Source organism: Adiantum capillus-veneris, chromosome 15, assembly GCF_014529385.1.
Source record: "Adiantum capillus-veneris isolate H3 chromosome 15, ASM1452938v2, whole genome shotgun sequence".
Taxonomy (NCBI): Eukaryota; Viridiplantae; Streptophyta; class Polypodiopsida; order Polypodiales; family Pteridaceae; genus Adiantum; species Adiantum capillus-veneris.
In genome coordinates, this window is record NC_140945.1 from 150279488 (window position 1) to 150305936 (window position 26449).

The 26449-nt window shown below is 45.0% G+C and overlaps 1 protein-coding gene across 2 annotated transcripts in view; it reads right to left on the reverse strand.

Annotated features, from left to right (window-relative positions):
* LOC147441667 (uncharacterized) overlaps nucleotides 1-26075 on the reverse strand; it is a 66638-nt gene extending 40563 nt beyond the window's left edge. Inside the window, exons 1-4 of one of the 2 annotated variants that reach the window (XM_086483225.1) lie at nucleotides 25988-26075; nucleotides 25607-25675; nucleotides 24677-24901; nucleotides 24227-24368 (exon numbers count right to left, since the gene is read on the reverse strand). In XM_086483225.1, coding sequence (XP_086339351.1) covers nucleotides 24227-24368; nucleotides 24677-24901; nucleotides 25607-25648 — 409 coding nt within the window. In that variant the 5' untranslated portion in view covers nucleotides 25649-25675; nucleotides 25988-26075. Of the gene's footprint in view, nucleotides 1-24226; nucleotides 24369-24676; nucleotides 24902-25606; nucleotides 25676-25818; nucleotides 25895-25987 lie in introns of those variants that run through there. The other variant, XM_086483226.1, reaches the window with a different exon arrangement.
* Nucleotides 26076-26449: the final 374 nt, after the last annotated feature.

The following is a 26449-nucleotide window of genomic DNA, read 5'->3' on the forward strand; positions in this document are numbered from 1 at the left end:
CAATAGATTTGGTGCCAGGCAATAGCCCACCAAATAAGCCTCCGTACAGGGTTAGTGCGGAAAGTTGAAGCGATCAAGTCATGGCCAAATTTGAAGACGGTGCATGATGTCCGAAGCTTTTTGGGACTATGCTCCTATTACAGAAGGTTTATCCGAAATTTCGTTGAGATTGCTTCACCTTTACATGCTCTTCAAAAGAAGGCAGTCACCTTTAGATGGACACAAAAAAAGATTTCAGCTTTTAATCTCTTAAAGGAAAAGATGACTTCGGATCCAGTCATTGTGTTGCCAGATCTTAGGAAGTCATTTGTGGTCCAGTGTGACACCTGTGGTAGTAGCATTGGTGCAGTGCTAATGCAAGATGGCAGGGTAGTAGCCTATGAGAGCAGAATTTTGCAAGGGCCAGAGATGACCATGCAGGTCTATGAGAAAGAGTTACTGGCTGTGATTCATGCGCTCTTAAGTTGGAAACACTACCTGCTAGGTGCAGATTTCGTTGTCCAAACGGATCATCAAACCTTGCGATACTTCTTGACACAAACAAAGTTATCTGAGAAGCATATGCGATGGGCAAATATCTTGTCCATGTTTCATTTTTAGATTGTGCATGTGGAAGGCAAGAAGAACGTTGTGGCTGATGCCTTGTCAAGGAAGCCACAAATTTCAGCTGTGTCGATTCCTTATCCTCATGAACTTGATGATATGAGAGAACAGTATGCAAATGATGAAGATTTTGCAATGGGTCTTCGAGCAACTAATGGATGGACAACGTCATGAACACTATCTTCTTAAAGACGGGTTCATGATGATGCATGGCAGATTGTGTGTCACAAAGCCATTGCGACGCAAAGTTATGGAAGAGAGTCATGTCCCACCGTATGCAGGGCATCGTGGTATCGATGCTACAGTTAAAGCGGTTGAGACATTCTTCTACTGGCCTACATTGAGAAGAGATGTGGATGCCTTTGTGCGAGAATGCCTAATATGCCAAAAGGTCAAGTTTGACAGGCAAAAGGCACCAGGGTTATTGCAACCACTACCTATTCCAGATAAACCATGGGAAAGTATTGCTATGGATTTTATCTTTGATCTTCCGAGAACGCAGACAGGAAACGATGGTATTTGGACCATTATTTGCAGATTCAGCAAACAGACTCATTTTATTCCTGTCAGGAAGAAGATAAAGCCAGATCAGATGGCACGCTTGTTTATGAGCAATATTTTCAAGTATCATGGCATGCCACAGTCGATTGTTAGCGACCGTGATCCACGCATGACAAGTTTGTTCTGGAGAGGCTTGTTTGAGAATATGGGCACCACGCTCAAATTCTCTTCGTCATTTCATCCTCAAACAGATGGGCAGTCAGAAGAGGCAAATTCTACTGTCCTAGATCTGCTATGTGTCAGAGCATAAAGAAAAGTGCTATGTGTCAGAGCATAAAGAAAAGTGGGAGCAGTATTTGCCATTGGTGGAGTATGCATACAATAATACAGTGCATTCATCAATTGGCAAGGCACCCTTTGAGATAGTTGAAGGTGGCAAGAAAGTTCCTCCAAGGACAAGATATTTGAAGCAGATAAGTATGTTCAGGACATGGATGAAATATACAAGAAGGTCAAAGTGGCCTTAGAAAGGACTCAGGCAAAGCAAAAGAAAGCAGCTGATCGTCACCGTCGTGAAGTGGTATATTCACTTGGTGATTGGGTGCTTTTACGCTTTGAAAAGGCAAGGTTAAAGAAGATGAAGGGCGAGGAAAGACTGTTTCCAAAGCTCAGCATGCGTTACTATGGGCCTTTTCAAGTGTGCGACATAATCAGTGATGTTGCATATAGGCTGAAATTGCTTGACAGTTGGAAGATTCACAAAGCGTTTCATGTGAGTCTTCTCAGACCCTATGTGGGTGATGTGCCAGAAGATATGCCAGCTGAAGATCAGCCGGAAGTCGAGGAACTTGACGAGATCTTGGTCCCTGAACAGATTTTGAAGGGGATCGGGGAGCACCACAGACAGAGAGTGAGAGAGAGAGAGAGAGAAGGAGACACACAACACAGATATGGGTGGGGAGACTCAGAAGAGTGAGCAGCCCCCTATACACTTATGCTATGTATAAGGTATACAAGTCAGTGGGCGCCCAGACTCTGGGCGGCCGGGCAAGGCACAGACGCCTATACCCCAACAACCTCCCACTTAAAGGCGACTGTGCCTTTAAGCAAGGGAACCTAGTCTAAAGACTACAAAAGGTGAGAGAAAACCGCTCTCAACCAATGCCCACTGGCTGGCTGTGATCGTGTGCATCCGGCTCTACTGATAGACAAACATCCCGCTGCGGAAGCCACACAGAGCTAGCTCCAAGCTCTGCAAATGGTCTATAAGAGCTCATGCACTATTGCAAGTATCGATCCAATACCTGCAAACCTCCCCTATGCTCTATGCCGAGATCAGTCATCGAACGACTGATCAACCCTGCTGCAAATGCTCCCACTGCAGCTGCTATGTCGGGCCTCGAGATCAACATCTCGTACATAAGGACACCGAACGTTGATGCAACCCTGGCAACCTCTGCCACCTCCAACTCAGAACTCAACTCATGGCAATCCTGTCCCCTATCATAGAGACCATGGCACTCTGACTCCGAGCTCTGGAGTGACTCCTCGTGCCCACCACATATCACATGTGTACCAAGTGTATCCATATGTCCTGAATCTGCATCAAGCTCTGGCATAAGCATATCAAGAAATGACTCCACAATAGTCGACATCTCAACATCCATGTGAGTCATCTCTGTCATCACCTCTGATGACTCATCCTGCTGTGACTCACTAGAGCTGTCCCGCTCTACCTGTGCATCCGTAGACGCAACCTGCACAACAAGGTCACTGCTCTGCACTCCATGCAAAGCATCCTGCAACCCACAAGCAAAAGAGACTCGCCTGCTCTCTCGCTCTCTACCTGGCTGCATGATCACAGAGACAACACCGTCTCTCGCGTGATCCACATGCAATGGGTAACCTGTACCACTCCTGGCACCTCTCGCAATCACTAGCGAACCCAAATGCAACGCAAAAGATTGCTCAAGCAGCGATACCCGACATCCACTATCCCGTAACTGTCTGACTGAGATCAAATCCCATCTCAAATCTGGCACATAACGCACATGACGCAGGGTAAATCTCATACCAATGGGCAAGGACAAACATACGTCTCCTGCACCCTCAATGTCATACACAACACCATCAGCCATGTGCACACAACCAAGTCTCCCACTAGAAAACGTGCTAAACCACTCACGATGCGACGTGACATGGAATGTAGCATCTGAATCTAGTAACCAATGTGAAGACAATGTGCAATCCAATATGCAATCCGTGTCGGCGTGCTCGTGAATGTACATGTCTCACACGAGTCCGTGATGACTCAGATCTATCATACATATCATGTAATATGCGCCAAAGTGCTCTCGAAGTAGTCTCATACATAACAAGAGCATATACAGATTCCGCAAGGTGCAAAGAGAGCGTAGATAGTGCCATCTCCTCTAGCTCTTGCCACTGATCGTCAGACATGTTTGAAGGTCTACCTGCATCACCACTCAATGGTCGATGCAACCCTCGCTGTGTCAATGCATCAAGCATACACTCTCTCCATGCCGCAAAGTCTGACCCATCAAACATGCGCATCTGTGAGAGGTCACAATCTGATCGATCACCTGTCTCTGTCATGAGCACGACGTAGCAAACTAGAAAGCAAAACCACCTACAGAGAACACCGCACACAAATGTTGAGTGCAACCCGCAATCTCTACCTAGATCACAAAAATGATGCGCATAAAACTCCTGGGAAAATTTCGCCAGAGTTTTGTCAGTAAAACGGCCACAAAACTAGTAACCAAACTGACTGCACGCTCAAAACCATGAGTAACCAAAGCGCGTCAAATCACACTCCAAATGCATGCACCAATCTCCACACTTTGCATACATCATTGCAAACACCTGCAAATCTAGTACACAAATATCTGCTCTACCCGTGACTGCCAAAAAACATGCTCGAGGCATACATTGCCGAGCTCAAAATGCAATCACATTAGTCTCCCTGAGCATCACAGACAGAGAGTGAGAGAGAGAGAGAGAAGGAGACACACAACACAGATATGGGTGGGGAGACTCAGAAGAGTGGATCGGGGAGCACCACAGACAGAGAGTGAGAGAGAGAGAGAGAAGGAGACACACAACACAGATATGGGTGGGGAGACTCAGAAGAGTGAGCAGCCCTCTATACACTTATGCTATGTATAAGGTATACAAGTCAGTGGGCGCCCAGACTCTGGGCGGCCGGGCAAGGCACAGACGCCTATACCCCAACAGATTTTGGCACACAAAGAAAGGAAAGTGAAAGGCAAGGTTGCTAGGCGTTACTTGGTAAAGTTCAGAAACTATCCACCCATGGATGCTAAGTGGATGGAAGAAGGTGAACTTGCAGAGTCACCAACTGTGTTATCACTTTACCTGGAAGCCTTCGATTTGCAACCTACCTTGACCCCTTGTGTTTCAAAGCTAAATGGATTGTCAGTGTGACAATGGCTTCTAAAACAAATGATGTACATGGTATTTAAAGTGAGCTCAAATCAAATACCTGTTACATGAATGTTAGAGCTGTACAGATTGTCAGTTTGGCAATTGCTCTTATGGAATGTCCAAAAGTTTGGTTAGTGCTATAGAAGTGAGTATTTCTTGTCAGTTTGTCAAGGATACAGTGATTACTTCTATTAAAGAGTACATGTGTAACTGCATTCTTAAACTGTCGGTTTGGGTATGCTCGAAAGTGTTACGGGATCCAACGTGTACTATAAGACAGTGGCAAAATGTGCAGCCACCATTTTGCCATTGGAAAGTTAGTGACTCAAAGCAATGGCAGAGTGCGAAGCTACCACTATGTCATTGGGACAGGGTTCACACGCAGGCAGTACATGAGTCAACGAGGTGTTGAATACACCAGGGTTGACAATGAGCATGTATGTGTCGTATATGTGTCGACAGGTGTTGAATACATCAGTGTTGACAGTAAGCATGTACGACATAGATGCAAACGAGGACGTTTGAGATTTCAAGAGGGGGGTATGTCACCAGCGTGTGACTACTATCTATCCTTTTTGTTGATTTCTTTCTTATTATCTATTTACTTTCACTTTTTGGAAACACCCCTCGGGAAATCTAACTGCCCTGCATTGCATAGCTAGTGTGGAATTGTCCAGAGGGAGCCCAGGCTTGAGGGCAAGAGAGCACTAAGGTTGGACAAAGACTATGGTTAGCCAAAGTGGGGTCATTGACTAGCCAAAGTGGAATCCTTTGCTACAGAGGCTACATTTCAATTCTGGGTGTGGCCACAGTGTACAAAGAGGGTCGGATGACCTAGAAAGATACAATGGCAGCATCTCCTAAAATTTAGGGAACTGCTATTTTGGGACCTGAAAATGTGTTGACGTCATTACCTCCGGAATGACAAAGGGAACATTTTCTTACTCTGTCGTGAAGTCAACTGGGCAACCGGTTGGGATATTTTTAGACGGCAACCCCGAAATGGGAAAATGCTTATAAATGTGCCAAGTGGCACATTCTGGTGCAGTTTCTAATGCAAGAGAGAGTTGGCGCTGAATTTTAAGCTGGGAGAGGCTCATTTGCAGCTTTTGTCAGAGGTTAAGAGCTATGGAGTGCTTGCTTTCCCTCTTATGCACAGTGCGGTGCCAAGAGTGATGCCCTGCACGCTACGCACTGCCCTCTCTCTCCCCTTTGGCAGTATGTTATGCCCCACTAGTGGGCTCTTCATTTGACCAATGTAGAGCTGTGTGGGTTCATGCGCGATTGCCGAGGCAAGAGCCTCTTGCACAGGTACTGGATTAGCTAGCGGCTAATCCCCCCGCAGGTACAGGTGAATTCGGAGAGGTTTCACGCCAAAAATTTCATCCGATTCAAAGGGCAAGTAGCCCTACAGGTGCGGGAGCTCGAGGACTTGCTACGGATGCGACCGGCACACAAAACGGAGCCCGAAACAGTGAATTACAGCCTGCTGTGTATTTTTGCAGGTTTAGGGTTTTGGCCCTAAACGGACCCTAATACCCCCAGGAGGTTCGGGGACGCAAGGGGACCGCTATACATGTGATCTGGCGCATTTTCAGGGCTGAAAACAGAGAATTCAGCGTGCTGCAGATTCTCGCCAGGTTTTGCAAAGTGCCCGTATGCGTCGGGAAAGTCATTTAATGCGTGGGAATACTGACCGTGAAGGGTTCTAGTACAGTTATGCTGCCGAAATCGGGCTAGAACAGAAGAAATTCAGCCGAGTTTGTGCGGGGCAGCTTTTAGGGAACCACAGCGTTTATTCCCTCTTTTGAACAATAAAGAAATACCGAAAGGGGCGCCTAAGTTAGGGGCCAATCTGGTGTCTGTCTACTCATACAGGTGCAATCTAGCAACCTGTATCCCTCTCCCCTTTGTTGTGTATTGAAAGTACAGGTAAAATAGACGACTAATAATGGGTGAAAGCTAAATCAAGGTTTGAAGTAAAGTCTACCGCCCTTTTTGGATTGAACAGGCCGGTTTCATAGGGCCCTCCCCCGTGGTAGCTGTCGACGTGAGGATGGGTTGACTCCCAGCTTTTTCTTGGAAGTATTGGGTCCTGCTTGGCCCAGATCTCTGTAGTGCTTTTCACTACATTTTGCACACAGAGGTGATGCCTGACAGCATGAGTGAGGGCCTGATCTACCTCATTCCCAAGGAGGGTGGCTCCTTGGATGAGATTCGACAATGGCGCCCTATCACCATCCTCAACTCAGCCTACAAAATTCTTGCCAAGGCTCTGAGTTTGAGGATTCAACCACTTTTAGAGAGCCTTATACATGGGACTCAAATCGGTTTTGTCAAGGAACGCAGTATCCTTGACAACATCTTTACTTTTTGGGAGCCTTCTGCCCTCGCACGGCTCCGTGGTGAGGACCTCGTGATTGTTCTTCTCGATTTTGAGAAGGCATACGACAGAGTTGACTGGGACTTTCTAGAGGGCACTCTACGCAGGATGGGCTTCTCAAATGCTTGGATCAGAGGGGTGTCAGCCTTGAACAGACAGGCTCACAGTCAGGCACTTTTTGCAGGGGGTAGAGGTGAGCGCTTCATGCTTACACGCTCGGTCAAACAGGGCTGTCCTCTTGCCCCCTTCCTCTTTCTATTCTATGCGGAGGCGATTATCAGGTTTTTGGTGTCACAACAGGTTGGTCTACGGGGCTTGGCACTCCCTATTCGGAGAGATGAGCTACTGGACGCTGAGTTTGCCGACGACTCAACATTGTACTTAGATGGCCAGGAGGCCAACCTTCACAGATGTGAGCAGGCTTTGGAGACCTTCTGTTGTGCATCGGACGCACTGATCAATTAGAGAAAGACAGTGGCTTTCTCGGTTGGTAGTGCTCCTGTGCCAGATTGGATGCCAGGAGAGGGTTTCAGTTGGATTCCCCCAGGGACTGCAGTTCGATACTTGGGTTGTCAGGTTGGTTTGGACTTGACTCCCGAGCAGCAGATTGCTCCCCTTCTCCTGTCTATGAGGAGAAAGTTGTTACATTGGAGCTCAACACGACTTTCTCTGGCTGGCAGAGTAGCAGTTGCCAACCAGGTGTTGTTGGCGACTATGTGGTACATCACTTCTTGCTGGATCTTCTCGAGTTCTTGTATCAGCCAGGTAGAGAGGCTAATCGGGAACTTCCTTTGGTCAGGACGTGACACTCAGATAGCCCGAGCCAAGGTGGCTTGGCAGGTCATCACGCTTCCTTGTTCTCAGGGAGGGCTGGGATCATTGATCCAGCACAGCAAAGCAGAGCCCTTCTTGGGAAGTTCATCGTCAAAGGACTTCTTCCAAGTGAGGAGCCCTGGAAGGAGTTCTTGCTACAGCGGCTTCGTGCCAGGGTGCCTCAATCAGGAGGCCCTTGGCAACCTTCGACCAGATGGATCTTTGCAGAGATGCGCAGAGTTGGTTTGAGCAGGAGACTAGAGGACCGCTTCGCTGTGAGTTTGCTCCGATCTTGGGAGCTCTTACGGCATGGCCTAGAGCAAAGACAGCCGACGTGCACGGAGGAGCGCCTACGGCAGCCCCTCGTCTGGAACCCCATGGTTAGCACTCAGAGAGGCCACTTGGTTGGTAGTCGGCCTCATGTTTCCTGGGGTCCCATGGCAGCAGGTCCAGCGCGCTCTCTAGGTGAATGGCTAGAGTTCACAAGTTTGTCAGAGGAGGTGGAGGAGCTCCAACTACAAGGCATGAGAGGGGTGCAGAGCATGTGTCAGGACATCTCAGAGTCAGTTCCTGTTGAGTGGCTCACGCCTCTCGAGCCAGTAGCACCCCGGTGGATGGGAGCCTTCACACGACTGGAGGTTCTCATCTTAATCAGGGCCTGCTCAAAGACTATCCCAGCCCTGTTCTTCGAGCTTCAGGGTGGGGGACGACTACAACGTGTTGCAGTAGAGGCCCCGCAGGTAGCAAAGTGCTGTTTTCAGAGGATCCGAGTAGTGGACATCTGTGGGAGGACTTGCGTCATAGACCCTGACCCAGCGGCTCTTGAGACTGGACACTGGAAGCTGTGGGCTTGGGAGTGTTGTTCACTGGCACGAGTACAGTGGGATCCTGGTGAGTGGCTATGGAGGGACCCCTTCCCTTCTGCAGACCACCCAAGAGTCCTGTTCTTTCAGTACACTGTTCGACTGGGACGTCATATACTAGCAGCACAGTGAGAGGCCCGCCCCGCTGCAGTACGTCATTGGCAAGAGGAGGGTCTCACAGTCGAGTTCTTGGCAGCCTTTTGGGAGAGGTTGTGGAACTCCAGACAGCCGAGGCGAGTCACCTTGTTTCAGTGGTTGGTCGCACACAAAGCTACAACAGTAGGGAGCTGGCTAGTGCATAGTGGTTTCTCGGCCGCATGTGCACCTTGTGACCATTTGGTGGAGAGTCAACGTCATTGTCTTCGGGACTGTCCCTCAGCCCAGCAGGTATGGCTACAAGTTCTTTGGCTGATGCCTGCTCTCCCCACGGCTCGACAGTACACTTGGGGGGCAGCGGCTTGGTCTACCCTCACGGGCCCGACACTTCAGTTTGAGCTATCTTCCACTAGCAGGATGATAGTAATGCAGGAGGGGAGACCTAAACTCCAGCCTGCTACAGAGCTTACTCCACAGAAGTGGTGCAGTGAGAGAGGAGTGTTGGGAGCTCATCAGTGGCCTGACACTTTGGTTCATCTAGCAGGCCCGCTGTTTTCGAATCTTTGAGGCTCGCCCTGTGCCACCAGCAGAGATTGTTTGTGACTTTTGGCTAGAGCTGATCCATACTCTAGGAAGAGAGCTTGAGGGACTGAAACCGGCCTGTTCAATCCAAAAAGGGCGGTAGACTTTACTTTAAACCTTGATTTAGCTTTCACCCATTATTAGTCGTCTATTTTACCTGTACTTTCAAGACACAACAAAGGGGAGAGGGATACAGGCTGCTAGATTGCACCTGTATGAGTGGACAGACACCAGATTGGCCCCTAACTTAGGCGCCCCTTTCGGTATTTCTTTATTGTTCAAAAGAGGGAATAAACGCTGTGGTTCCTACAAGCTGCCCCGCACAAACTCGGCTGAATTTCCACTGTTCCAGCCCGATTTCGGCAGCATAACTGTACTAGAACCCTTCACGGTCAGTATTCCCACGCATTGACTAACTTTCCCGACGCATACGGGCACTTTCCAAAACCTGGCGAGAATCTGCAGCACGCTGAATTCTCTGTTTTCAGCCCTGAAAATGCTCCAGATCGCCTGTACAGCGGTCCCCTTGCGTCCCCGAACCTCCTGGGGGTATTAGGGTCCGTTTAGGGCCAAAACCCTAAACCTGCAAAAATACACAGCAGGCTGTAATTCACTGTTTCGGGCTCCGTTTCGCGTGCCGGTCGCATCCCTAGCAAGTCCTCGAGCTCCCGCACCTGTAGGGCTACTTGCCCTTTGAATCGGACGAGATTTCTGGCGTGAAACCTCTCCGAATTCACCTGTACCTGCGGGGGGATTAGCCGCTAGCTAATCCAGTACCTGTGCAAGAGGCTCTTGCCTCGGCAATCGCGCATGAACCCACACAACTGTACATTGGTCAAATGAAGAGCCCACTAGAGGGGCATAACATACTGCCAAAGGGGAGAGAGAGGGCAGTGCGTAGCGTGCAGGGCATCACTCCTGGCACCGCACTGTGCATAAGAGGGAAAGCAAGCACTCCATAGCTCTTAACCTGTGACAGAGACTTGCAAAATGAGCCTCCCAGCTATAAATCACGTTTTTGCCTTCTCTATAAGTAGTAAACTGGCCTCAGAGTGCCAAGTGTCACTCATTTGTGCATTTTCCCGCTTTAGACCCTCGGGTCTAAAAATATCTCACCTGCAGCCTCTGTTGACTTGGCCACAGAGTAACAAAATGAGCCCCATGTCAAACTGCACGTAATGACGCGAAGACATTTTCAGGTCCCAAAATAGCAGTTCCCTAAATTTTAGGAGATGCTGCCATTATATCTTTCTAGGTCATCCGACCCTCTTTGTACACTGTGGCCACATCCAAAACTGAAATGTAGCCTCTGTAGCAAAGGATTCCACTTTGGCTAGTCAATGACCCCACTTGGCTAACCATAGTCCTTGTCCAACCTTAGTGCTCTCTTGCCCTCAGGCCTGGACTCCCTCTGGACAGTTCCACACTAGCTATGCAATGCAGGGCAGTTAGATTTCCCGAGGGGTGTTTTCAAAAAGTGAAAGTAAATAGATAATAAGAAAGAAATCAACAAAAAGGATAGATAGTAGTCACACGCTGGTGACATACCCCCCTCTTGAAATCTCAAACGTCCTCGTTTGCATCTATGTCGTACATGCTTACTGTCAACACTGATGTATTCAACACCTGTCGACACATATACGACACATACATGCTCATTGTCAACCCTGGTGTATTCAACACCTCGTCGACTCATGTATTGCCTGCGTGTGAACCCTGTCCCAATGACATAGTGGTAGCTTCGCACTCTGCCATTGCTTTGAGTCACTAACTTTCCAATGACAAAATGGTAGCTGCACATTTTGCCACTGTCTTATAGTACACGTTGGATCCCGTAACACTTTCGAGCATATCCAAACCGACAGTTTAAGAATGCAGTTACACATGTACTCTTCAATAGAAGCAATCACTGTATCCTTGACAGACTGACAAGAAATACTCACTTCTATAGCACTAACCAAACTTTTGGACATTCCATAAGAGCAATTGCCAAACTGACAATCTGTACAGCTCTAACATTCATGTAACAGGTATTTCATTTGAGCTCACTTTAAATACCATGTACATCATTTGTTTCAGAAGCCATTGTCACACTGACAATCCATGTAGCTTTGAAACTCAAGGGGTCAAGGTAGGTTGCAAATCGAAGGCTTCCAGGTAAAGTGATAACACAGTTGGTGACTCTGCAAGTTCACCTTCTTCCATCCACTTAGCATCCATTGGTGGATAGTTTCTGAACTTTACCAAGTAACGCCTAGCAACCTTGCCTTTCACTTTCCTTTCTTTGTGTGCCAAAATCTGTTCAGGGACCAAGATCTCGTCAAGTTCCTCGACTTCCGGCTGATCTTCAGCTGGCATATCTTCTGGCACATCACCCACATAGGGTCTGAGAAGACTCACATGAAACGCATTGTGAATCTTCCAACTGTCAGGCAATTTCAGCCTATATGCAACATCACTGATTATGTCGCACACTTGAAAAGGCCCATAGTAACGCATGCTGAGCTTTGGAAAGAGTCTTTCCTTGCCCTTCATCTTCTTTAACCTTGCCTTTTCAAACCGTAGAAGCACCCAATCACCAAGTGAATATACCACTTCACGACGGTGACGATCAGCTGCTTTCTTTTGCTTTGCCTGAGTCCTTTCTAAGGCCACTTTGACCTTCTTGTACATTTCATCCATGTCTTGAACATACTTATCTGCTTCAAATATCTTATCCTTTGTATGCAGTATGGGAGGAACTTTCTTGCCACCTTCAACTATCTCAAAAGGTGCCTTGCCAGTTGATGAATGCACTGTATTATTGTATGCATACTCCACCAATGGCAAATACTGCTCCCACTTTCCTTTATGCTCTGACACATAGCACTTGAGCAGATCTAGGACAGTAGAATTTGCCTCTTCCGACTGCCCATCTGTTTGAGGATGAAATGACGAAGAGAATTTGAGCGTGGTACCCATATTCTCAAACAAGCCTCTCCAGAACAAACTAGTCATGCGTGGATCACGGTCGCTAATAATCGACTGTGGCATGCCATGATACTTGAAAATATTGCTCATAAACAAGCGTGCCATCTGATCTGGCTTTATCTTCTTCCTGACAGGAATAAAATGAGCCTGTTTGCTGAATCTGCAAATAATGGTCCAAATACCATCATTTCCTGTCTGCGTTCTTGGAAGATCAAAGATAAAATCCATAGCAATACTTTCCCATGGTTTATCTGGAATAGGTAGTGGTTGCAATAACCCTGGTGCCTTTTGCCTGTCAAACTTGACCTTTTGGCATATTAGGCATTCTCGCACAAAGGCATCCACATCCCTTCTCAATGTAGGCCAATAGAAGAATGTCTCAACCGCTTTAACTGTAGCATCGATACCACGATGCCCTGCATACGGTGGGACATGACTCTCTTCCATAACTTTGCGTCGCAATGGCTTTGTGACACACAATCTGCCATGCATCATCATGAACCCGTCTTTAAGAAGATAGTGTTCATGACGTTGTCTATCCATAAGCTGCTCGAAGACCCTTGCAAAATCTTCATCATTTGCATACTGTTCTCTCATATCATCAAGTTCATGATGATAAGGAATCGACACAGCTGAAATTTGTGGCTTCCTTGACAAGGCATCAGCCACAACGTTCTTCTTGCCTTCCACATGCACAATCTGAAAATGGAACATGGACAAGATATTTGCCCATCGCATATGCTTTTCAGATAACTTTGTCTGTGTCAAGAAGTATCGCAAGGTCTGATGGTCCGTTTGGACAACGAAATCTGCACCTATCAGGTAGTGTTTCCAACTTAAGAGCGCATGAATCACAGCCAGTAACTCTTTCTCATAGACCTGCATGGTCATCTCTGGCCCTTGCAAAATTCTGCTCTCATAGGCTACTACCCTGCCATCTTGCATTAGCACAGCACCAATGCTACTACCGCAGGCATCACACTGGACCACAAATGACTTCCTAAGATCTGGCAACACAATGACTGGATCCGAAGTCATCTTTTCCTTTAAGAGATTAAAAGCTGAAATCTCTTTTTGTGTCCATCTAAAGGTGACTGCCTTCTTTTGAAGAGCATGTAAAGGTGAAGCAATCTCAGCGAAATTTCGGATAAACCTTCTGTAATAGGAGCATAGTCCCAAGAAGCTTCGGACATCATGCACCGTCTTCAAATTTGGCCATGACTTGATCGCTTCAACTTTTGCAGGATCCATTCTGACACCATCCTTTGAGACAATGTGTCCCAGAAAGTGAATCTCTTCCAGAAAAAACTCACTTTTCTTTGCATTGATGAGCAACCTATGACTGCGTAGCTCTTTGAACACAATGGCCAAGTGATGCTTGTGCTCCTCTTCATTCTTTGAGTAGACTATCATGTCATCAAAGAATATACCAACAAACTGCTGGTGTGGACGGAAAATTCTGTCCATCATCCTATTGAACGTAGCAGGAGCATTTGTGAGACCAAAGGGCATCACTAAAAATTCGTAAAGGCCAAACGTTGTTCTAAAAGCAGTCTTGTGCACATCCTCTGATCTAATGCGGATCTGATGATACCCACTCTTTAGATCTATCCTGCTAAACATAGCTGCTCCTTCTAATTTGTCCATAATATCATCAATTCTAGGTATAGGGAACCTATTCTTGATGGTATTCTTGTTCAGTGCACGGTAGTCGATGCACATACGCCATGAGCCATCCTTTTTCTGCACCAACAACACTGGAGAACAGAATGGAGATGAACTGGGCTGAATCAGCCCCTTTTCTAACAACTCCTGTACTTGGCCCATTATCTCTTTCTGCTGAGCCGCACTAACCCTGTACGGAGGCTTAGTTGGTGGGCTACAGCCTAGCACCAAATCTATCGCATGGTCCTCGGGTCTCTCTGGCGGTAATTGAGACGGTAATGAATCGGAAAAACAGTCACTATACTGTTGTAAAAACATTGACCTTTCTTTATCTAGCACAGATAAATTTGATTCATCACAATCTGACACTTCACGTGCAAAAACCAAGTACGCAGAAAGATGCTTTTTCGTTACAGAAGTAATAGCAGAAGCTGATACAGTAGGAATAGACTCCCCTTTAAGCTTTACATCCAGAATATGAGTCTTTCCCCTGCTCTGTACAGTGATCTTTTTGTTGTAGGCATCCAGGATTCCCTGTACACGAAACAACCAAGGAATACCTAACAACACATCACATCCGTCCAGTGGCATGATGTAAAATTCTTCAGCATCTACATAGGACTGGATATGTAGACGCAACTTTCCAATGATGGGTGTCACAGCCTCTGTATGGCCAGGACATGCCAAACCTGCCTCTGCTGTATACCCCATCTCTTCAGGTCTGATTCCCAACTTTGAAGCCAATTCTGGGGAAATGAAGTTGGCTTTGGCACCTGGATCAAAGAAGATAAGCACTGTTTGATCCCTAACCTTTCCCCATGCTCTGCAAAGCTCACTTGCATCTGAATTTGGCTTGTCGCCCACCATATCTGGCACTAGACCAGCCATGGGCTTCTTTCCCTTCCTGTCCTCCTTGTCTTCAGAATCAGCTGGCCTTTTCTTTGTAGGACAGTTGTAAGCAATGTGGCCAGGCTGCTCACATATAAAGCATTTGTTCTCTGTCCTCAGGACCTTCTTTTGCTCTTCTGACTTGCGAGGAAAACGTCTTTTCCATTTCTTTGCTGGTCCTTTTTCTGATTCAGCCGTAGCTTTGTCTTTCCCTGCGTTGGCTGACTCCTGAGTCCCTTTAGGAGCCTCATTGGGAACGTGCTTCTTGGGAACGTGCTTCTTGGCTGAATTTTTCTTGCCTGATCTTGCCTTGACGCCACTGTTAAATTCACAATCTTCTCCCTTGAGCAAACCATTGCCAGTGTTTGCTACCTCGATGAGCTGCGTCAAAGTAGTGACTTTTGTCTTCGTACAGTACTTTCTCAATCCTTTGGGTAGGCCACAACAGTATTTTTCAATCTGTTCTGTCAATGGCACAAACCTATAGGAAGTTACTGGAAGTAGAGCTTTCCAAAACTTCCGATTGTAATCATCCAGATTTCTGCAAGTGGCAGCATTTAGCTGGTGCCATTCTGTCATGACATCTGCTTCGAAATCATCAGATAACCATGCTGCTGCAAAAATCTGCTTGAAGTAAATCCATGTGGACGGAGCTTGCCCTTGAAGCAATAAAGTTGTCCACCATTGTCCCGCATTCCCTGTCAAGAAAGTGGCTGCCTTGCGGACCTTTGAAGCCTCTGTAAAGTTTCCCCCTGCATAGGCCTTATCAAACTGCTGGAGGAATGAAAGAGCCTTCTTCCTGTCATCAAACCCTGTAAAGGTCGTGAATGACACTCCTTTGCCACCTTCTTTGTACGGAGTTGGCCTCTCCAGCGGCGTTAAATTGTCATATGGAAGTGACTGAAACATGGGAACACTATTAAGGTTCATCTGTGTTCCTTGGCCGCTATTAACTTGACCTGGAAATGCCATATTTGGCTGCTGATTTGTAATTCCAGCCATACCAAAATTTGCTTGTGGCATCCCAAATTGTCCCTGAGTGCTTTGAAACCCTGGTTGCATACCTGTGACACCATACATGGGGTTAGGCATCATCGTTTGAGCACCCCCAAACACTGTTCCTGGCGTATAAAACTGATTTCCAGGTGCATGACCAGCCATGCTCTGAAATACCGATCCACCTCCAAAATAGCCAGGGTGTACTGAAGGTGGTGGGAAGACCTGTTGCATAGCCTGTAAGTTGCTTCCCTGCCCATTAGAACCAGCTATAGGCTGCTGAAAGGTGGCGGACTGAATTGGTACAGCTTGAAAAACTGGCATCTCAGCCACCTGTTCTTGCACCTTAGGTATACGTTGTGGAGACTGCATGTTCTCCGTCAAGTGTACAGGTGTTTCCATTGACTGTGCGGTATGAATCACCTGTGTTCGAGCCTTAACAGGCTTTTGAATATGATCCAGTGACCCAACTTGCTGAGACGGAACAGGAGGTTGCAGAAAGGCTAAAAACCTCGGATTCTGCATTACTTGTGTGAACATAGCCACAGCAGTAACCAACTGGGTCCTGAATATATCATCATCAGTCTGTGGTGGTCTTGAGGACTCACCCACTTCATGTGTCTGTTGACCCTGTGAAGAGGAAACCTCTTCAATCACATCATCTGGTCTGTCAGCCATAATTGCAATTCCCTGTGTCTGGTCTATGATCCCTGTGTCTTCAAGCCCAAAACTGACCAAGGCTCACTTCTATGGGAAAAAGTGATTTAATCCCGTCGATGGAACCATGTAACCGGCCTGTTCAATCCAAAAAGGGCGGTAGACTTTACTTTAAACCTTGATTTAGCTTTCACCCATTATTAGTCGTCTATTTTACCTGTACTTTCAAGACACAACAAAGGGGAGAGGGATACAGGCTGCTAGATTGCACCTGTATGAGTGGACAGACACCAGATTGGCCCCTAACTTAGGCGCCCCTTTCGGTATTTCTTTATTGTTCAAAAGAGGGAATAAACGCTGTGGTTCCTACAAGCTGCCCCGCACAAACTCGGCTGAATTTCCACTGTTCCAGCCCGATTTCGGCAGCATAACTGTACTAGAACCCTTCACGGTCAGTATTCCCACGCATTGACTAACTTTCCCGACGCATACGGGCACTTTCCAAAACCTGGCGAGAATCTGCAGCACGCTGAATTCTCTGTTTTCAGCCCTGAAAATGCTCCAGATCGCCTGTACAGCGGTCCCCTTGCGTCCCCGAACCTCCTGGGGGTATTAGGGTCCGTTTAGGGCCAAAACCCTAAACCTGCAAAAATACACAGCAGGCTGTAATTCACTGTTTCGGGCTCCGTTTCGCGTGCCGGTCGCATCCCTAGCAAGTCCTCGAGCTCCCGCACCTGTAGGGCTACTTGCCCTTTGAATCGGACGAGATTTCTGGCGTGAAACCTCTCCGAATTCACCTGTACCTGCGGGGGGATTAGCCGCTAGCTAATCCAGTACCTGTGCAAGAGGCTCTTGCCTCGGCAATCGCGCATGAACCCACACAACTGTACATTGGTCAAATGAAGAGCCCACTAGAGGGGCATAACATACTGCCAAAGGGGAGAGAGAGGGCAGTGCGTAGCGTGCAGGGCATCACTCCTGGCACCGCACTGTGCATAAGAGGGAAAGCAAGCACTCCATAGCTCTTAACCTGTGACAGAGACTTGCAAAATGAGCCTCCCAGCTATAAATCACGTTTTTGCCTTCTCTATAAGTAGTAAACTGGCCTCAGAGTGCCAAGTGTCACTCATTTGTGCATTTTCCCGCTTTAGACCCTCGGGTCTAAAAATATCTCACCTGCAGCCTCTGTTGACTTGGCCACAGAGTAACAAAATGAGCCCCATGTCAAACTGCACGTAATGACGCGAAGACATTTTCAGGTCCCAAAATAGCAGTTCCCTAAATTTTAGGAGATGCTGCCATTATATCTTTCTAGGTCATCCGACCCTCTTTGTACACTGTGGCCACATCCAAAACTGAAATGTAGCCTCTGTAGCAAAGGATTCCACTTTGGCTAGTCAATGACCCCACTTGGCTAACCATAGTCCTTGTCCAACCTTAGTGCTCTCTTGCCCTCAGGCCTGGACTCCCTCTGGACAGTTCCACACTAGCTATGCAATGCAGGGCAGTTAGATTTCCCGAGGGGTGTTTTCAAAAAGTGAAAGTAAATAGATAATAAGAAAGAAATCAACAAAAAGGATAGATAGTAGTCACACGCTGGTGACAGGGACTACAGGGCAGCTCCGACCGCATGCGGGAGCGCCGCGAGGCTTTCCTTCGACTCGGGCGCCCTGGGCCTTTCTACACCATGGTCCAAGATGTGCTCAGATGGCACCACCGTCCAACTATGTGGCTCTTCCCTTCTCCCATCTCTTGATTTAGCCTCATTGTATATATGCTGTTTTTTCATTGGGAGAGTCTCCCCATCATGTTTGTTGTAGCCCTCTCTTGTAGAGGTGGTTGTAGCCCTATGGGCAGTTTTCATTAACTAATAGAAGGATCTTTTTCTCGGAAATAAAACAAAAGAAAATGTCCGACAGTTGGGCCACATTGCATTTTTGGATGCGGTCCCAATGGGGATAGATGGTCAAAAGACCGGTGGGAGCCCAATGGAAGCATCTCCTAAAAATTAGGGGACTGCTATTTTGGGCCATCAAATGTGTTTGCATCATTACGTTCGGAATGACAAGGGGAACATTTTAGAACTCTGCCGCAAAGTCAATTAGGCAACCACTCCGGAGAATTTTAGGCGACAACCCCGAATCTGGAAATGGCCTGTAAACGCGCCAAGTGGCACAAAATGGACTTTCCTCATGCAAGAAGAAGTGGCGCTGATTTTTGTAGCTGAGAGGCCTCATTTTGCATATTGTCATAGGTTAAGAGCTATGGAGCGCATGCTTTCCACTCTATGTACAATATGGTGCTAGGAGTGATGACCTGCACACTACACATTGCTCTCTCTCCCCTACGTGCAGCTATGTGATGCCCCACAAGAGGGATCTTCACTTCACTGATGTACAGCTGTGTGATTTCATGCTTTTGTGGTGAGACAAAAGCCTCCTTGAGCAAGAACAAGAGTAGCTAACTACTACTCCAAAAGCAGGCACCGGTGAGGGTGATAACCTCACCGTACAGGTGCGATTTCAGCACTGATTATGCGTTGTAATTTGATTGTTTTTCAGCCATACGGACGCCAGAACCCTTGGGAATAGTAGAGGGCAGTTCGGGGACTGTTTAGGGCTAAAAACAAGGCAAAAACCAGTAAATATAGCGAGCTGAATTTACTGTTTTTGGGCACGAATCAGAGGGTTTATGCCAATGGAAGTAAGTTCCAGTAGGGGAATTGGTTTTGGACAAGTTTTGGGGTTGTTATGTTGTCGAAATTTTGCCAAAACAGGCTATATCTAATTGGATAGAGGTAAAGAAATCCCACAACTACTTTGTAATCTACCCTCTTAAAGAATAAAGAAATACCGAAAGGGGCACCAATTTTGGGGCCTACAGGTTGTCGATGTCTGCTCGGAGCATTCTAGCTTCCGATCCATGTGTGTACTTAAGTGTTAATTCCCGTCGCAGGTTCCTTTTGCAAAGTACTCTCTCTGTGTGTCTAATACCGCCCGACGGGCCTGTTTCACTTGCCGGCAAGACCACCCCTATTCCCGCCACCTACCAGGAGCTGTAGCAGCAAATCCTCTCTCTCAGGCACAAGAAAAAGCCAACGATAGATGCACAAAGATGAAACCACCAATGATGTCTATGGCTGCCGCAAGTGTACCATATGTGACCAAGACCAAGTAGCCGAGTTCCATCACAAAGAAGTGCCTACGAAGAGAGTGTTCCCATCGCGACAAGTTGCTGTTTTTTCTGTGTTTTCAGCCCATACACATCGTAGTCATGGCTGATTTACGAGAAGAAACCAGAAAACTATCACAAAATTATGACGTGGCATGTCCACCCCGAACAAGACTCAGTGGAAGCCGACAAAATTATAAGTTTTATGTTGTTCCAACTTATGGGGTCTCGTGCGATGGGACCCTGGGGGTCAAAAGGGCTTTTAACACTAGAATGGTAACAGGACACTTTTATGTCCTTGATTGACACTTTTGTGTCCATTTAAGTGACCATTTTACTTGAATTATTTGAAGAGTATGAAAATGAATTTCTAGGTGCTATATATCCACAAAGTTGCCTTATAAGCTGAAAAAAACTTAGCTTTTTTTTTTGAGTATCGATCTCACCATTAACCTTACTCTTGCACAATATTTTTGAACCTAAACTGTGTGAAAAAATGGGTCCTGTTTTTGGCTTTTTTTTCAATTTTTGGCAACTATACCACTCTAAACTTCATGTTTGTGAGGTTTAGATGGCTAGAGGTTAGGCCTTCATAGTTCTCAACATGTTTTGATGCTTGTAGGGAGAGCTAAGTGTTAAAATTGAAAGTTATGACCAATTTACAAGAATTGCATAATCCTGTTTTTTGGCCAAAATTAGCACTTTTATGATTTTTTTGGTGGCTTTCTTGATATCCAAATTCAATTTTGATTGTGTAAGTGTAATGTATAACATAAAGCTAATCTTCCTTGAGTTTTGGGGGACCTAATATGCTATATAGCATAGTATATGATATGCTATATAGCATAGTATATGATGATGGTTGAGTTTTTTGATTGCTGAAGAATACGATACATTATATAGTAGCAAGTATAACTTTCTCAATATTGCTAGTTTCTTAGGCCAATTGTGTATATTTTGTAGGTAGTAACCATATCTAATCATAGACTACAAACTTGGCTAGATATTGAGTAGTTTCTATGGGTTTCTAGAGGTCATAATGCTAAACCCAGTTTTTTCATGTTTGCTGTATTTAGCACTTTATCATTGCTCCCAAGGTTCCAATTGTAAGAGATCCATTATCCTTTTGACATGCTCCATGGATCCTTTTGAATCCAGAGGCCCAAAGGGAACTAAGAAAACATGTATATAGTATCTGTATTGCGCGTGACTATAGAAACTTTGATGATAGGTCCGCAAAATGGCAAAAATGCAACTTTTTTTACCTATATTTTTGCCCAAAAAAAATTAGTGAGGTAAAAGCAACCATATTTTTTGGTCACCAACCCATTGAAGTTAATGGGGCATTTTATCTCATGTCCTACAAAAATCTCCACTCTTATTTATATGCAATCAACGGTAAGAGATTGCTATTTTGGGCGGAGGCTTGTAGTGACCAAGGGATGAGAAAAATTACAAGTTTCTCATTTTTTCCATATGTAGTAGTTATTGAACTATAAGCTCATGAAAGAATTTTTCAAAATGAGTGGATCTACTATGGTTTTGGAATTTTTTCCCAAAACCCTGAAAGGACACTTTAATGTCCTGTTAGGTTACCATTCTAGCGTTAAATGAATGCGTAAAGGGCTGCCGACGTGGCAGACGCCAGTGAAATACACTAACGTGGAAGGCAATACAGACATCCGCGTGTTACGGTGCAGATTGCGTTGGTTTGCGTACACCTTTTGGAGGCCACTGCTTTTGGAACTTGTAGCTTTTCATGTACTGCTTTTAGGCCCAAAGCCTACTTACGAATTACCAAGGCCTCTCTCCTCAGATTAGCTTGGGAGCTCTGAGCAAAGAGAGGACCCTCAACCATTGTACTATGCTCAAAATTAATATAAAAATAAATACCGAAAGGGGCGCCAAAACTTGGGGCCAATACCTCTACGCACAAAAATATGCAGGGTTGTGTCATCTCTCTTTAATTGTGATAAGTTTTCCCTCGTGTGTTGAGCCAGATTTCCGACTTGGGGTGTACAAGTCTGTTACAAGAATACACCTTATTTGTCAATAGGATTGGGAGAGAAGGTTTCTAAGAAGAGATCGAACTACATTTCGAGTGTCGAAACTTCAAAAGTAACGTTTTTCATGTTTTGATTTTTGAGTGTTTGCTTGCATGAGTACTTCCGTCGCGAGAAAGTTGGAGCAAAGTAAGGCAAAAGCCTCTTCGGGGGAAAAATGCTCAAAGGAACTCAGCCCACGAGTTTCGTACCCTGAGTATAGGAGTAGATCTACGAATCTGAGAGTGGTAAGACTCTTGAGTTGGGTCGAGGAGTTGAGATTCCCAAGGAAGTACTTCAAGAGAGAAGATATTGTTTAAAAGAAACCTTTTATTTAGTCCTTAATGTAAAGTTGTAAAATTTAGTTTAATTCTTAAATAATGTTTGAAACAAACTGAGGATTAGTGCATTTTTTATTGATTAAATTTGCAAATCCTAGCTAGATTATATGAGATGGCCTTGACAAACACCTGTAAATATTTATAAGTTTTAATGTAAAAAACGACAAATTTAATATTTTGACCTCATAGCCGGCAAACTTCTAAGTGTGCCCTTAATTTCTTTGGTTATGAAAAATGCTTTTGGGAAGCCCTTTTCTTAAGTTTAAAATGATTTGTGGTTTAAAAAAATCAAAAGTTTGTAAAAAATTATTATGTTCAAACTTCAAATCATTTGTTGCATCCTTTCCAAAATAAAGGAAATGTAGCATTGGGAAAGATCATGTGAAAGGCTGTCGCTTTCTCTTCAATGCTTTCAAGACTTTTTGAGAGACACTTGTCAAACACCAAAAATTGAACGACCTTCATCTGTATGGATACTAAGGCCTATAGAGGCCAAAAATAGGAGAAATAGGAGAAGAGACATAGAGACTTGAGATAACATTGATATCCACTTCAAGTAGAATAAGTTAAATTGACAAATGGTTAAGACTAATGAGATGATGGCTACAAACCATCACAAAATGATGCTAATCAATTCAAATTTTGAGTTTTAAAGAAAAAAAACAAAGTCCCATGTTCACAATAAACAACGTAATCTAAGTAGCCCTTTGCCTTTCACAATTTCCAAGACAAAACAAAACAAAAATAGATCACAAAGTAGCTCACACAAGTATTGACATCAATACTCATGTTGTCAATGCCTAATACACAAAGATCTATGAAACTCATTTTCAAACAAAACTTACTTCATTGAGCACAAAAATCATTTTCTTGACAAATGAGAGAACACACACCAGCCATAAAGTGCTCTACAAACAAACAAGAGTTAATAACCACCCTTCACAATGAGCTTGCAAGTTCATCACAGAATTGCACAAACGATATCAAACAACTCCAAAGATACGTTAAGAGGTCCTACAATCCCCATCTACACACGTAATCAAGTATGGTCATGGGCAATACAAACATCCAAAAAGCACATTGGAGAATGATAAGCTCTAAAAGAACAAAAACTCATAACAAATCTCAACATTACTTTACATGAGAATGGGAACCCATGTCTAATGCCTTTATTGACTTCATATAGTTGGGTAAAAATCCTCAAAAGTCACTAAAAAACATCTTGAAGTTATTTATAGATCTAATATTAATGAAATACAGATCAACAAGAGGCTACTAAAACATTCCCCTAACTTCAGAGAAGTAAGTTGTGGGTTAACACAAGCGACGAAGGCCTACAATAGAAGAATCTAACAAATATACAACATAATTAGAAAGCAATCTTTCCAAGTTTTACAACCCCAAACTAGTCCATGTTTCACTCATTTAGATTAATATAGCAAAAGAGAAAAGAAAAATGAAAGAATAAAAGAAGAGGCATATTTAGTGGTCTAATACGATCATTGCAACCACTTTTCGATAATCCCAAGAAAGATATAAAAAGGCAAGGCAAGATGAAGAGTCGGATGAAGATTAGCAACGAAATTCAATTATTTCCATCCACAAAGAGCACAAGGCTTCCAATCGAAGCTGATAAAACAGTGTGCAACTGTGAATCTGAACTAGTACAGCAAAAATACTCATCTAAATTAGTGGCATGAAGTCAAGTAGTTGATGTGGAAAGGAGGTAAAAGACCTACAGACAGCATGTATTTGATGAATGCAACACTTTCAACCTCTTACTATGGTTGTCCAACTATCCTGACTTGCCTCAGAAGCAACAGCACTATTTGAACGCTCTTTCAATGGGCAGAGTTCATATAACAACGTATTGATCAGATCTTATAAACATCACAGGAGAAATCAATATTTATCAAATGGATAAACTTGGCAATTAGCTACAGAGGTTCAAAACTAAGATAACTAGCGTTAGGCTTTCGCCTGATATCTCATGAGAAAACAAGCACCCATAATGTTAATACAATCACAGAAAGACTTTCCAAAAGTTTACAAGAAAACAAGTGTCAAGCATCAGCAAGAAGACATTTCTTCTCAAAAAAAAAGTTGGAAATTACTAGCTAATCAAACAGCTGAAATTTGTATAACCATCCTTAAATTGCTATGAGAGGAGAGTCAATTTTGACATACCTGTACACAAAGCTCGGAAATTCTCGGCAGTTTTTGGCACATCCTCTCCAAACAAACCAACAACTACTCTTCCAGCAGGACTCCCTCCGATTTCAATGTCGAAAAAACATTTTGTTGTTACCTTGGCCTGTGTTGCAACCTCCTATGGAAGAAATAGACTTGTCAGCATACCACACTTGACACACCAGAAAATCAAAAAACCATATGCACTTCATGGAACATGGAAAGGTGATATTTGATATGCTTGTATCAAAAAAACAGAGCCTACGTACTGAAATACAACTAAGCCCTCCCTTTCCCACCCCCAATCACTAATCAAAAAGAGACAACCACATACAAACCCCATGAATAATGCTATAATTTTCATGATGAAACTACATCTTAACTCATACCATTCTCGACCAACCCCATCGACATGCACACACAAAAAGATGTTCAAAACCGCCACACCTGTGCCATAGACCTTATAGAAGTCCATTGTCCTTTTCGAGGCACAAGTTCCAAGGAGAGCATTTTGAGACGAAGAAAACCAGTCGAAAACCAGCGAGAAGAAGGGGATAAGACTTCTCTAATCCCGGTTGATGACCTTGGATGTGAACTTGCATATGTTGGTAACTTTGATAGAGAGCAATAAGCCATCCCTGAGGATCCAGATATTTTTGAAGCCAACATGCCCTAGTAATAACAAGTTCACAACAAGTTCAAGTGAGCTTGGCACCTCAAGAGAGAATATCCAATAAATCTCTCTCTCTCTCTCTCTCTCTCTCTCTCTCTCTCTCTCTCTCTCTCTCTCTCTCTCTCTCTCTCTCTCTGTGTGTGTGTGTGTGTGTGTGTGTCTGCACATACATGCGCACTCCAATACCCAACAAAACATACAAGAAGCATACGCATACGCATGCACATATGCATATAGGTATAAAATTATGTTTCTAAAGGGCTGCTTGAAACATAAATGAATCTAAATTCTAGCCAATGTAATAGGTACATATGCTAATAAAAAAAACCATTAGAAGTTCGAACAATGATGAAACTTACAAGTTACAACTTAATATTGAGCATTCAATACTAGCTTCAACTGCTCATTAAGCTCCACGGCTCAAAAAAAATTAAGTTCTAGGGTTTTTAACCTCTTTAAAGACAGAAATGTTGGGCTGAAACATCCTCCAAACATACCGAACAATGCAACCTCAAACATATGGGTATGTTTCTAACAATGTCCCCAAGACATTGACAAGGGACCCAGCATTGAGGACGCAATATGAGCCACATGTTTAGTAGACATAACAAAGTTTGCTTGGCAATATCCATACCAACACGAGGTGCATTTGGAAGTTCAGAACTCCTAGCTAGCACATTATAAAGAGGAGGAAAGAGACTTACCACACTGGCAGTGTAGGAAGAACTGCACGTGGCCATCACCATGCTTCAGTCCTTGCCTCAAAAGAGGCGCTGTTTTTCAAAAAGTAAATGTCATGGCAAAAGACCAGAGTCCACATCTCCAATCAAAACGTAAACACTATGCAAAACTTGACGCTTCATGAAGGAAATGTTCTCTCTCTCTCTCTCTCTCTCTCTCTCTCTCTCTCTCCTGCCTGCCTTTCTCCCTGCTGCAAAAGGACCAGGGTTGCAAGGTGCCGCATGGATTCAGCTGAACCAAAAGGAGCTTGTAACTTTAGATACAACATTGGTTCAGCTGCTGAATCGGTGCAACAACCCTATGCGCGAGCGGCTGCAGTTGAGAGAGAGAGAGAGAGGATGGACCTGTGCCGTAAGCAACCTCTTGGGTATTTCTTCGCGAGAGACTCGTATGCAAATGAGGGCGAATTCACTATCGTCACTAAGTGACACGGGAGATTGGGGGAGGGATCGAGGGCACACCGTTTGTCCACAAATAATTAGGTTCTACTAGTAAAACGGCGCCGCCCCGAAGGCGGCATGGTCCCTCTTGCCCTCGATCCTCATATAGAACAGCCCGTACTGTTGCACGACATCTACCGTGCGAACCCTTGTGGGCGCAATGTACGTGTAGAGAAGGCAAGCACATGCATAGGTAGCACCACATCAGCGTGACATAGAGAACATCAGCAGACACACCCGTCTTTAATGTGTGCTACCAGGAGCACCTACAGCTCTCTCTCTCAGCCATGGTGTTGAGAACCTTCGCCTCGTCAAGTTCTGCACTGTCCATCATCCATGCAGTAGAGCCGCCTCTGTGTGTGTGTG